General features: G+C 45.6%; 1 protein-coding gene across 1 annotated transcript in view; it reads right to left on the bottom strand.

The window, feature by feature from the left end:
- Window positions 1–12221, bottom strand: part of PKD1L3 (polycystin 1 like 3, transient receptor potential channel interacting) — an 85813-nt gene that overhangs the window by 65499 nt on the left and 8093 nt on the right. The window contains 4 exon segments of the mRNA XM_032284380.1: window positions 920–1096; window positions 2531–2662; window positions 4622–4870; window positions 7258–7307. Coding sequence (XP_032140271.1) covers window positions 920–1096; window positions 2531–2662; window positions 4622–4870; window positions 7258–7307 — 608 coding nt within the window.

The following is a 12221-nucleotide window of genomic DNA, read 5'->3' as shown; positions in this document are numbered from 1 at the left end:
TTTTTTTTTTTTTTTTTTTTTTTTTTTGTATTTTTAGTAGAGATAGGATTTCACCATATTGGCTGGCTGGTCTCGAACTCCTGACCTTGTGATCCATCCACCTTGGCCTCCCAAAGTGCTGGGATTACAGACATGAGCCACTGCGCTCGGCCTATTTTTTACATTTTAAGCAACTGCCAAACTGTTTTCCAAAGTGGCTGCATCATTTTACAATCCAACAATGGATGGGGTTGCAAGTTCTCAGCATCCTTGCAAGTACTTGTTATTTTCTGTCTTTTTGAGTGTGAAGTAGTATCTCACTTTGGCTTTGATTTGCATTTCCCTAATGACCAATGATGTGGAACATCTTTTCACGTGAATAGCAAACGTAAGTTATTCAGTGTTTGCTGTATGCCAACACTTTCCTAAGTCATTTTTCCCCCCAATGACATCTCACTCTGTTGCCTGGGCTGGAATGCAGTGGCATGATCTCAGTTCGCTGCAACCTCTGCTTCCTGTGTTCAACTGATTCTCCTGCCTCAGCCTCCTGAGTAGCTGGGATTACAGGCACCTGCCACCATGGCTGGCTAATTTGTTTTTTTAGTAGAGATGTGGTTTTGCCATGTTGGCCAGGCTGGTCTCGAACTCCTGACCTCAGGTGATCTACCTTCCTTGGCCTCCCAAAGTGCTGGGATTACAGGCGTGAGCCACCGAGTCCCAGCCCCTAACTCCTTTTCGCTTGATTGTAGCACTAGGGAGTCTTGGCTAACTGGTGGGATGGGGAGGGAGACCCCAGAGAAGGCTCGGCAGGTGGTTTCTTCTGCAGCACATACTTCTGCAAGGTTCTCTTGAAAGGTCTGGGGAGAGGCTGTGATACCTGGACCTGCCAAGATTAAAATGCTTCTAAGCAGATTTGGCTACCTGCATACCTGGTACCTACCTGCTCAGGGTCACGCTTGGACCCCTGCCAACTTCCTTCTCCAGCTTTGGTGACATTGTTGAAATAATGAAAGAGGCAGATATTCGCAGGAACTTTGAAGCCCAGACTGCTATTGTTCTGAAACGGGATCCTCAGGAACTGTTCACTCAGGTAAATAAGGGAATTGATGAGATGAACCTGGGAGTATCAGAAAGCAAACATACATCCCTGAACTGTTTATGATTGCTTTTGAAAATTTTACTTTTAAGAGATGGGGTCTTGCTCTGTTGCCCAGGCTGGAGTGCGGTGGAACAATCACGACTCACTGCAGTCTCAAACTCCTGGACTCAAGCAATCCTCCTGCCTCAGCCTCCCCAGTAGCTAGGACTACAGGTGTACACCATCACACCTAATTTTTAAAAATTGTAAAGGTGGGGGCTCACTGTGTTGCCCACTCTGGCCTCAAACACCCGGCTCCAAGAGATCCCCCTGTCTTGGTCTCCCAAAGTGTTTAGATTACAGGCATGAGCAACACACCCAGCACATGACTATTTTAAATGTGCATTTTATAAAAAACAATGTTACAATTTGGCAGGGAAGGAGAATATATTACTTCATATGACCTATAAGGGAGGATTTATATTTCATATTATTCTGACGAACTGACAATTATTTTTGAGTGATAAGTAGACAAAATATCCAATTAACACCACCAGACTGAAAAAAGAAATGCTGAAGAAAAGAGCAATGCTGAGGTTTTTTTGTCTTTTTGAGACAGGGTGTGGCTCTGTTGCCCAGGCTGGAGTGCAGTGGTGCAGTCTTGGCATACTGCAACCTCCACCTTCCAAGTTCCAGCCATCCTCCCATCTCAGCCTCCCGAATAGCTGCAACTGCAGGCGCACGCCACCACGCCCAGTTAATTGTTGAATTTTTGATAGCGATGGGGTTTCACCATGTTGCCCAGGCTGGTCTTGAATTCCTGGGCTAAAGCTATCCACCTGCTTTGGCCTCCCAAAATGTTGGGATTACAGGCATGAGCCACCGTGCCTGGCTGAATGCCGGCACACTTCTAACAAAGGCCACAGCAAGGCAGTAACCTGATTAATGAACAAATGAACATAAACACAGTATATCCAAGAATGTCACTACTGACCAATTTAATTCTTAACTTTCCAGATTTAAAGGTAAAAATTTGCTTGTTAAAATTTAAACACAATCTTTATAATGTTAAGCTTGGCACAGGGTACAATCTCAAGATTCTCTTTTTCTTTTTTGAGACAGAGTCTCTGTCTGCCACCCAGGCTGGAGTGCAGTGGTGTGATAACGGCTCATTGCCTCCGCCTCCTGGGTTCAAGTGATTCTTGTCCCTCAGCCTCCTGAATAGCTGGGATTACAAGTGCCCACCACCAAGCCCAGCTAATTTTTGAATTTTTCTTTTTCAGTAGAGATGGGTTTCGCCATGTTGCCCAGTCAGTTCTCTAACTCCCAGCCTCATGTGATCCTCCCGCCTTGGCCTCCCAAAGTGCTGGGATTATAGGCATGAGCCACCACACCCAGCCTTAGATTCTCTTTTTCTGTTTTTCACTTTTCCCTCTTTCCTATCTTCTTCCCTCCCAGTCACCCTCTGCTTACCTGAGCTGGCTTAGAAAATCTCGGGGTCAAGGCTGTTAGTTTCTGGAGTACCTCACAAGCTTCCTGCAGTTTGTTATGAGCTTGCAAACCATGAACAGCTCTGCTGAAATTTCCTACTATCTCATCTATGACCTATAGAGAACAAAGAATTTTGCCAAAATTACTTACATAAAATTAGTGTACTGTAGTAGTCAGAAAGATTGTTTTAACCAAAGCTGACCATGAATAACATTATAAACTCTACGAATCACAGCTCTCTGAAACAGTGATTACTTTTAGAAGGTTTTCTGCAAGTGGACACAATTTATACATTTTCCATGATAGAGAAAATGAAAAATGAGGTATACAATGGTTGCTCCAAGGGCAAATGAGTCTGGAAATGGGATTTATAGCAGTAACTTTAAGTTTTAAGGCCGTGAGCAAAGATGAGGGAAATATGGACATCAAAAAGCTAAAACCAAACTTTTCTATTCAGAAGTATGTTTTCCTTTCAGGCTTCCCTCTGTGCGCGTTTCCCTCAAGTGTTTATATTTAAGGCGGGCACGGTGGCTCACACCTGTAATGCCGGCGCTCTGGGAGGCCAAGACAGGTAGATCACTTGAGGTCAGGAGTTCAACACCAGCCCGGCCAACATGGCGAAACCCTCTCTCTACGAAAAATACAGAAATTAACTGGGCATGGTGGCATATGCCTGTAGTCTCAGCTACTCGGGAGGCTGAGGCAGGAGAACCACTTGAACCTGGGAAGTGGAGGTTTCAGTGAGCCAAGACTGTGCCACTTCACTTCAGCCTGGGTAATAGAGCAAGACTCTGTCCCAGAAAACAAGCGTTCATATTCAAGAGGGAGTGACCTAAAATGCCTCATAGCAGGAGGCGGGGGAAGCAGAAAACCTCCTGAAAAAAGAAACTGAGCAAACTAGCTGCTATCCCAAAGCTAAGTGGCTACCACATTTGAACTGGAAGCCTGGCCCTGAGACGATCACCATTAACGCCAACTACGCGTTCCAGTTCTGGAGAACAGCTCACTCCCAGCTTAAATCAATCACATCGTCAATCAAACTTGATTAAATGCTGAATACTGCTAAATTCTCTTAATATTTCTAATAATCATAGATTCCTTTGGCTACCCTATACTTCAGATTTCTCTTTAAGAAAAAAAAAATCCCTCTTTGTTTAAACTCCTGTAGGTCAGTTTCTCCCCTCAGCAGAACCCCTAATTTCCATCACCACTGCAGGCAGATCCAGGGTCAACAGGATTATGTTTTTAGCAGGGAAATGTTTGGCTGCATATAAACAGGGCTCTTTTGAGTTTGGGGGGGAAAAAGGGTAGGTGAAGAAGGATTATTTTCTTCAGTCAATACTGTCAAAGGGGCTTTGTCTTTTTTTTTTTTCCTTTTTTGAGACAGTTTTGCTCTGTCGCCCAGCCTAGAGTAGAGTGGTGTAATCACAGCTTGCTGCAGCCTGGACCTCCCAGGCTCAAGAGATCCACCGCCACCGCCACCGCCACCTGCACCTCCCAAGTAGCTGGGACTACAGGTGCATGCCACCACACCTGGATAATTTTTTTTTGAATTTTAGTAGAGACAAGGTCTTACTACATTGCCCAGGCTGGTCTCAAACTCCTGGGTTCAAGTGATCCCCGCACCTTGGCCTCCCAAATGCTGGGATGACAACAGGTGTGACTCACTGCGTCTGGCTACCTTGTTGTCTGCGTTTTTGGGAGGAAGGAAACAAGGTGAAAAGAGAGTCAGGGTGGTGAGAAGGAATTCTCTAGAAGTTTGTTGCTGCTGAAAAAGCAGGGCAGGTGAACAAAACTTCTTGTCCATCTGAAGCATTAAATACAATAGCATTAAATAATATCATTAAATAGTTAAATGAGAATATTTCAGTATTTAATGAAATGCTGGGCCGTATGTGTGCCCCCAAATTGTAGGCTGTTTCCATGGCCTTGTTTAGTTTTGGCTTTAGATTGGCATACATGCTGGTCTGTCAGGTTTTCTTAGGTGCAGTTCTGCAGGGAGGCAAATGGGAAACCAACTGCTTTTTCACTGTCACAGAGCTACCTAGTTGTACTTGCATTTCCCATGTTTACCTGACCAGACGCGTTCTGCAGTGATACTGGGCCATGAGAGGTGAAGCTATTTGGATGGGTGTCTTCCTCTGGGCTTGAAGCCGTTTCCATCTGAGACTGACCAGCACGTGTGACAGACACAGGACTGGTGGGCTCTGTTCTCGCAGGGAGAGGCTGGCTGCTGGGTTCAGATGTGACTGGCGTTACCTGTGCTGTGATTTTTGGTAGTACTGAAGAGAATGGGCTGATGGGATGACACAGCGTCTTGGACTAAAAGATAAAAATACGTAAAGGAAAAGGCAAAATCTGATTTTACCATTTAAGGAATAATTAAGGCAGTGTTTTCCAAATTGCTCTGAAACCCCCATGTCCTATGAGATAACAGGCATTTCTGTTCAAAAATTCTGTGCTCAAACAGCTTCAAGAAAGCTGCATATTATGTTACTGAGATTCAGGATTTACATTAGTGTATTTATATCAGTCATTCAACAAATTGTTAAACATCTATAAAGTGCTAAGAATGTTCTGGAGAACCGAATACAGCAAGGAGCACAAGGAGCCAAGTTCCTAGCCTTGTCGAGCCTCTGTGTTGGTGGAGGCAGATAAATTATGTCATGCATTAAATAAGTGCTATCAAGAAAAAATGAGGCTAAGCAGATAGAAAGTGCCTATCATGGATGGTATTCAGTGGTAAGGGGAGGATTTTTTAAGATGAGGAGTCACTCTGTCACCTGGGCTGGAGTGCAGTGGCACAATCATAGCTCCCTGCAGCCTTGACCTCCTGGGTTCAAGTGATCCTCCTGCCTCAGCCTCCCAAGTGGCTGGGACTACAGGCACATACCACCATGCCTGGCTACTTTTGTTTTTTGAGACTGAGTCTCACTGTCACCCTGGCTACCGTGCAGTGGTGCCACCTTGGCTCACTGTAGCCTCCTCTTGGGTTCAAGCAATTCTCCTGGCTCAGCTTTCTGAGTAGCTGGGACTACAGGAGCACACCACCACACCCAGCTCATTTTTGTATTTTTAGTAGAGATGGGGTTTCACCACGTTGCCTATTCTGGTCTCAAACTCCTGACCTCAAGTGATCTGCCACCTCAGCCTCCCAAAATGGTGGGATTACAGTCATGAGCCACTGCACCCAGCCTTTTTTCACTTTTTTATAGAGACAGGATTTTGCTATGTTGCCCAAGCTGGTCTAGAACTCCTAGCTTAAGTGATCCTCCTGCCTTGGCGTTCCAGAGTGCTGGGATTACAGGCATGAGGCACGAGGCACGAGGCACTATGCCTGATGAAAAGGACATTTTTGCTGAGAGTTGAATAAAGGGAGAGAGAGCGCACTCTGCCCGTGTGTTAGTGATGGCATGTGAGGACTGCAAAGGCCCCCAAGCCCACAGCCAGCTGGTTCTGTCTGAGGGAGGCCAAGGAAGCTAGAGGAGCACTGGTGGCAGGAGGGGGATCAATAAGATCCCAGGGCTGGCAGAGTGTCATCTGTCAGGCAGTTGAAAGGAATGCAGATATTATTTTGGATAAATTAAAGGGCTTTGCAGAACAGTGGCATGAGCTGACTTCTGTTTTAAAGCATCACTCTGTGTTTTAAATAATCAACCACTCTGTTGAGAAGAGAGAAAAAGCAGCAAGAGTAGAAGCAGATCAGTATGAGGCAAGTATCAAAGTTCATTTTTTCATTAATTTTGTTTTTTGAGATGGGTCTCCCTGTCACCCATGCTGGAGTGCAATGGTGTGATCTTGGCTCACTGCAAACTCCACCTCCCAGGCTCAAGCAATTCTCCTGTCTCAGCCCCCTGAGTAGCTGGGATTCAGGCGCCTGCCACCAATCCCTGCCCCCCATTCTTTTACACTGTTAGAAACATTTATTTTTGCAGGGAGCATTGAGTCCAAGAAATACACATCCGTGTTTAGGCATCAACTAAAGGGTTTCTACATAGGACACAAAGACAAGAATGCTGACAGATTTTTTTGAAGGTGACATTTTATAGGCTATGTGGACAGTTTCTCCCTTTATTTTCCTTTTCCTTTCTATTTGAGGTTTACGTTTTATTGCATTGCATTTTTGTAGGATGCCACAAGTCCCTATTGCAATGAAGAAGGGAACACACATCTAACCAACAAATAAATGATAATTACATCAGCATGAAAGTCATAAAGATAGGCTTTAAAAATTCTTGTAACAAGTCGGCATGCTGGCTCACACCTGTAATCCCAGCACTTTGGGAGCCTGAGGCAGGAGGATTGCCTGAGGTCAGGAGTTAGAGACCAGTCTGGCCAACGTAGTGAAACCCTGTCTCTATAAAATACAAAAATTAGCCAGGTGTGGTGGTGCAGGCCTGTAATCCCAACTACTTGGGAGGCTGAAGCAGGAGCATCACTTGAACCCGGGAGGCAGAGGTTGCAGTGAGCCAAGACTGAGGCACTACAGTCCAACCTGGGTGACAGAGAGAGACGCTGTCTCAAAAAAAAAAAAAAAAAAAAAAATTCCTTTAACGAATCACCTATTAAAGACAATTTTCTCCCGCATGTAAATATTTTCTTTTCCTTATTAGAAAACTGTATTCAGAACACTCTGTAAGACAGAGCTCTGACCAGATCTACGTATGACAAAGGGACCAACATTCCAAGATGTCAAGGGAAGTACTTACAAGACGAGCATGAGGAGGATGGTGACATGTGGTTGAAAGATGAGCACCTCCTATGGAAAAAAGAAAGCAAGTTCAAGTAAAAGCCTAAGATAGAAATATTTCTGTATTACTTGGGGATCTTATTCATGGCTAAGAACAATGCAAATTGTTTTACACAGAAAACCAAGGCTGGGGAGCAGTGGCTCATGCCTGTAATCCCAGCACTTTGGGAGGCTGAGGCAAGCAGATCACCTGAGCTCAGGAGTTCAAGACCAGCCTGGGCCACACATGGTAAAATACTGTTTCTACTAAAAATACAAAAATTAGCTGGGCGTGGTAGCCCACGCATGCAATTCCAGCTACTTGAGAGGCTGAGGCAGGAGAATCACTGGAACTCGGGAGGCAGAGGTTGCAGTGAGCTGAGATTTCGTCCTTGTACTCCAGCCTGGGAGACACAGTGAGACTCCAATCTCAAAAAAAAAAAAAAAAGGAAAACCAAGTGATGATTTGCCATTATATGTAAGTCTGTAGACAAACTAGAATTCTGTTATAAATGTCTAATCTCTGTTTGCTGTTGAAACACTCTGTACAAAAAATAAATATTAAATCAAATTAGGCTGGATACAGTGGCTCATGCCTGTAATCCTAGCACTTTGGGAGACTGAGGGCGGTGGATCACCTGAGGTCAGGAGTTCAAGAGCAACCTGGCCAACATGGTGAAGCCCCGTCTCCACTAAAAATACAAAAAATTAGCTGGGTGTGGTGGCACATGCCTGTACCCAGTCACTTGGGAGGCTGAGGAAGGAGAATCCCTTGAACCTGGGAGGCAGAAGTTGCAGGGAGCCAATGATCGCACCACTGCACTCTAGCCTGAATAACAGAGACAGACTCTGTCTCAAAAAAAGCAAAAAATCACATTAATCATAAAGTACCCAGTATATAAATATTACTATAGAAATATTTGCTTCATCATTTTACCAAAAAGAGGAGCTCCTTACTAACTAATTGAAATAATTTGGAGCTGGGCACAGTGGCTCATATCTGTAATCCCAGCACTCTGGGAGACCCAGCCAGGTGGATCACTTGAGGTCAGGAGTTCGAGACCAGCTTGGCCAATGTGGTGAAACCCCCATCTAACTAAAAACACAATAGTTAGCCAGGCATGGTGGCGTATGCCTATAATCCCAGCTACTCAGGAGGCTGAGGCAGGCGAATTGCTTGAACCGGAGGTTCAAGTGAGCTGAGATGAGGCCATGGCACTCCAGTCTGGGCAACAAAGCAAGACTGTCTTCTCTCCCCCAGCCCCGGTCCCCAAACAAACTATCATTGGAAAATGATCATTTATAAAATTTTGCCAGATAACCATTACTGCTTCCCCCATCCCATTTTCCAGTAGGAAACCATGATCTGAAGATACTATCAGTGCATTAATATGTCTACTTACTATTAGCTTAGGTTGACCTCTTTCAAAACATGAGCTTCTAGACCTGCCAACAAGCACCTGGCTATGGCAAGCCTTCTCTGCCCTCTGTTGTAACATTCCCTCTGGTGTTCACAGGGCTGATACATATATTTAGCAGCCAAACCATTGCAGTTACTCCTGCTGGGGGAGGACAGAATTCTGAGATGCTCTTCTGATCAGAAGTCATGTCTTAATATCAAGGCAAAGATGACAGAGGGTAGAAGAAAAACTGCATTCTGAGTCCAAAGACCTGAGTTTCAGAGCCACTTTTGCCTTTTCCTGCAGCTATGAAGCCTTAAGAACATGACCTTTTAGTTTTCTTGTCTGGCAAATGGGTGTAATGATACCTAAAAATGTGAACTTTAAAGCAATGTATTTAGAGCAGGATTTCTAGCTGTTAGCTCCAAATAACTTATGACAACAGCTTCTGTAAACCATCTCCCTGCTTTTTTCGAAAATATTTATAAAGATGAAAAGTCGCTTTACTATAAACATGACTAATCGGCTACTTCTACAACTTGGGAGTAATACATTCAATTATTCATTCATTCGACAGGGTCTTAACTCCGTCACCCAGGCTGGAATGCAATGGTGCAATCTTGGCTCACTGCAACCTTCACCTCCCAGGTTCAAGTGATTGTCCTGCCTCAGCCTTCTGAGTAGCTGGGATTACAGGCATGCATCACCATGCCCAGCTGTTTTTTGTTTTTTTTTTTTTTTTTTGAGACAGAGTCTGTCACCAGGCTGGAGTACAGTGGTGGCACGATCTCGGCTCACTGCAACCTCCACCCCCCAGGTTCAAGTGATTCTCCTGCCTCAGCCTCCCAAGTAGCTGGGATTACAGGCGTGTGCTACCATGCCCAGCTAGTGTGTATGTGTGGTCTTTTTTTTTTTTTTTTTGAGACGGAGTCTCGCTCTGTCGCCAGACTGGAGTGCAGTGGCATGATCTTGGCTCACTGCAACTTCTGCCACCTAGGTTCAAGCAATTCACCTGCCTCAGCCTCCTGAGTAGCTGGAACTACAGGCGTGTGCCACCACACCCAGCTAATTTTTGTATTTTAAGTAGAGATGGGGTTTCATCATGTTGATAAGGATGGCGTTAGTCTCTTGACCTTGTGATTAACCCGCCCTGGCCTGCCAAAGTGTTGGGATTACAGCCATGAGCCACTGCGCCCGGCCATTTTTTGGTATTTTTAGCAGAGATGGGGTTTCGCCATGTTGGCCAGGCTGGTCTTGAACTCCTGACCTCAAGTGATCTGCCTACCGCAGACTCCCAAAATGATTATAGACTCTTTAAGCAAACTTTAGCTAAGTTCCTCTAAACCTACTTCCCATCTAGGCCCCATCCTTGCCAGATCTGCATAACCTATATTTTTTTCCCCCAATGGAGTCTTGCTCTGCCACCCAGGCTGGAGTGCAGTGGCACAATCTTGGCTGACTGCAACCTCTGCCTCCTGGGTTCAGGCAATTCTCCTGCCTCAGCCTCCTTAGTGGATCAGATCACAGGCACGTGCTGCCACGCCCAGCTGATTTTTTTATTTTATTTTTTTAGTAGAGACAGGGTTTCCCCATGTTGGCCAGGCTGGTCTTGAACTCCTGACTTCGTGATCTGCCTGCCTTGGCTTCCCAAAGTGCTGGTATTACAGGTGTGAGCCACTGTGCCTAGCCTAGTTTTAACAAGAATCCTGCTAAGTCAATTTAGAATGAATCCCTTCTTTCGCCCCTGCTATCTGATCACCCTGGCCTGCCCTCAGCAAGAATTCTCTATGCTTGATGTCTCCTCTTAGTAATTTTCCATCTACCCCCAACTCCTACTCCTTCTCCTTGGCTATAAATCCCAACTTGTTCTCTGAGGAGTTGAGTTTGATCTTTCTCTACTATTGTCATAGTCCTAAAACAGGCCTTCCTTACTGTTTTAATAAGTATCAGAATAATTTTCTCCTTTAATAGGAAGAATGGATACAAATTAAAATGCAGATGAAATGGGCTGTAAGCCTCTATAGAGATCACTGTCCTCAGGGAGTATGTCAGTTTCATTTTGTCAAAGAGAGCCTGACCATTTTGGAGGGTAAGAAGGAACTTTGCACTCCCTTTACACTTGTACCTTGACTGAGACACCCAAGGCCTTTGCTGGTTAGAAAAATGAAAGGCTGGGTGTGGGGGCTCATGCCTGTAATCCCAGCACTCTGGGAGGCCCAAGCAGGCAGATCCCTGGAGCCCAGGAGTTCAAGACCAGCCTGGGCAACATCATGAAACCCTTCTCTCTACAAAAAATATAAAAATTAGCCAGACATGGTGGTGTATATCTGTAGTCCCAGCTACTCAGGAGGCTGAGGCAGGAAGATCACTTGATCCCAGGAGGTCAAGGGTGAAATGAGACGGGAGCATGCCACTATACTCCAGCCCGGGTGACAGAGTGAGATCCTGTTTCCTTAAAAAAAAAAAAAAAAAGAGAAACAAACATGGGCAGTACCTTCCCTTCTGCCCTACACTTACCCTTTGAGATGAGCACAGTGCCATTGTCATGGTTCTCAGCGGCTTTTCCAGCTCATGCCATTTTCCTCAATCTGGGAAGCCCCAGGTCATGATAGGCCTCAATGAGGCAGGCAAGGAGGAAGGAACCAGGGCGAGCATGGTAGGTTCTGTGATGTGTGGGCCCTGCCAGCATTGCCCCCAAAAACAGCACCAGGGAATGGGATTGAGAGGAGTCATGAGGAGACAGAAAGAACAGTAACACAAACACGGGTTGCTAAAGTTCTTCACATGCACTGGTTTAGAGCACCAGAAAACCAGGCCGCAGAAATGAGAGAAAACCATTGCCTCAGAGTAGGGTCATGAGGTGGGTGGTGTGCTGGGAACGGGGAAGGACCCTGCACATCAGTTGTAGACCTGGGAGGGGTTACGGCCACTGGATGAGCTGACAGCTGCATTAGGGCCATTCAATTTCTTGGTCAACTGACACATATTTTGTGTAGACAGATCTCGCCTTAAAAGATAAGGAAGTCCGGACGCAGTGGCTCATGCCTGTAATCTCAGCACTTTGGGAGGTCAAGGCAGGGGGATCACTTGAGGTTAGAAGTTTGAGACCAGTCTGGCCAACATGGTAAAACCCCGTCTGTGCTAAAAATATAAAATTAGCTGTGCGTGGTGGCGGGTGCTTGCAATTCTGTTGCTTGGGAGACAGAGTGAGACTACACACACACACACACACACACACACACACACACACACACAAAATAGGCCAGGCACAGTGGCTCACGCCTGTAATCCTAGCATTATGGGAGGCCAAGACAGGTGGATCACGAGGTCAGGAGTTCAAGACCAGCCTGGCCAAGATGGTGAAACCCCATCTCTACTAAAAATACAAAAATTAGCCCGTCATGGTGGCAGGTGCCTGCAACCCTAGCTACGGGAGGCTGAGGCAGGAGAATCGCTTGAACCTGGGAGGCACAGGTTGCAATGAGCCAAGATCGCATCACTGCACTCCAGCCTGGGAGACAGAGTGAGACTCAAAAAAAAAAAA

The sequence above is a fragment of the Sapajus apella genome, unplaced genomic scaffold, assembly GCF_009761245.1.
Source record: "Sapajus apella isolate SASKATOON/1434 unplaced genomic scaffold, GSC_monkey_1.0 scaffold15, whole genome shotgun sequence".
NCBI classification, from domain to species: domain Eukaryota; kingdom Metazoa; phylum Chordata; class Mammalia; order Primates; family Cebidae; genus Sapajus; species Sapajus apella.
Note: the sequence above shows the minus strand (reverse complement) of the source record. Positions and strands in the feature narration are given on the sequence as shown.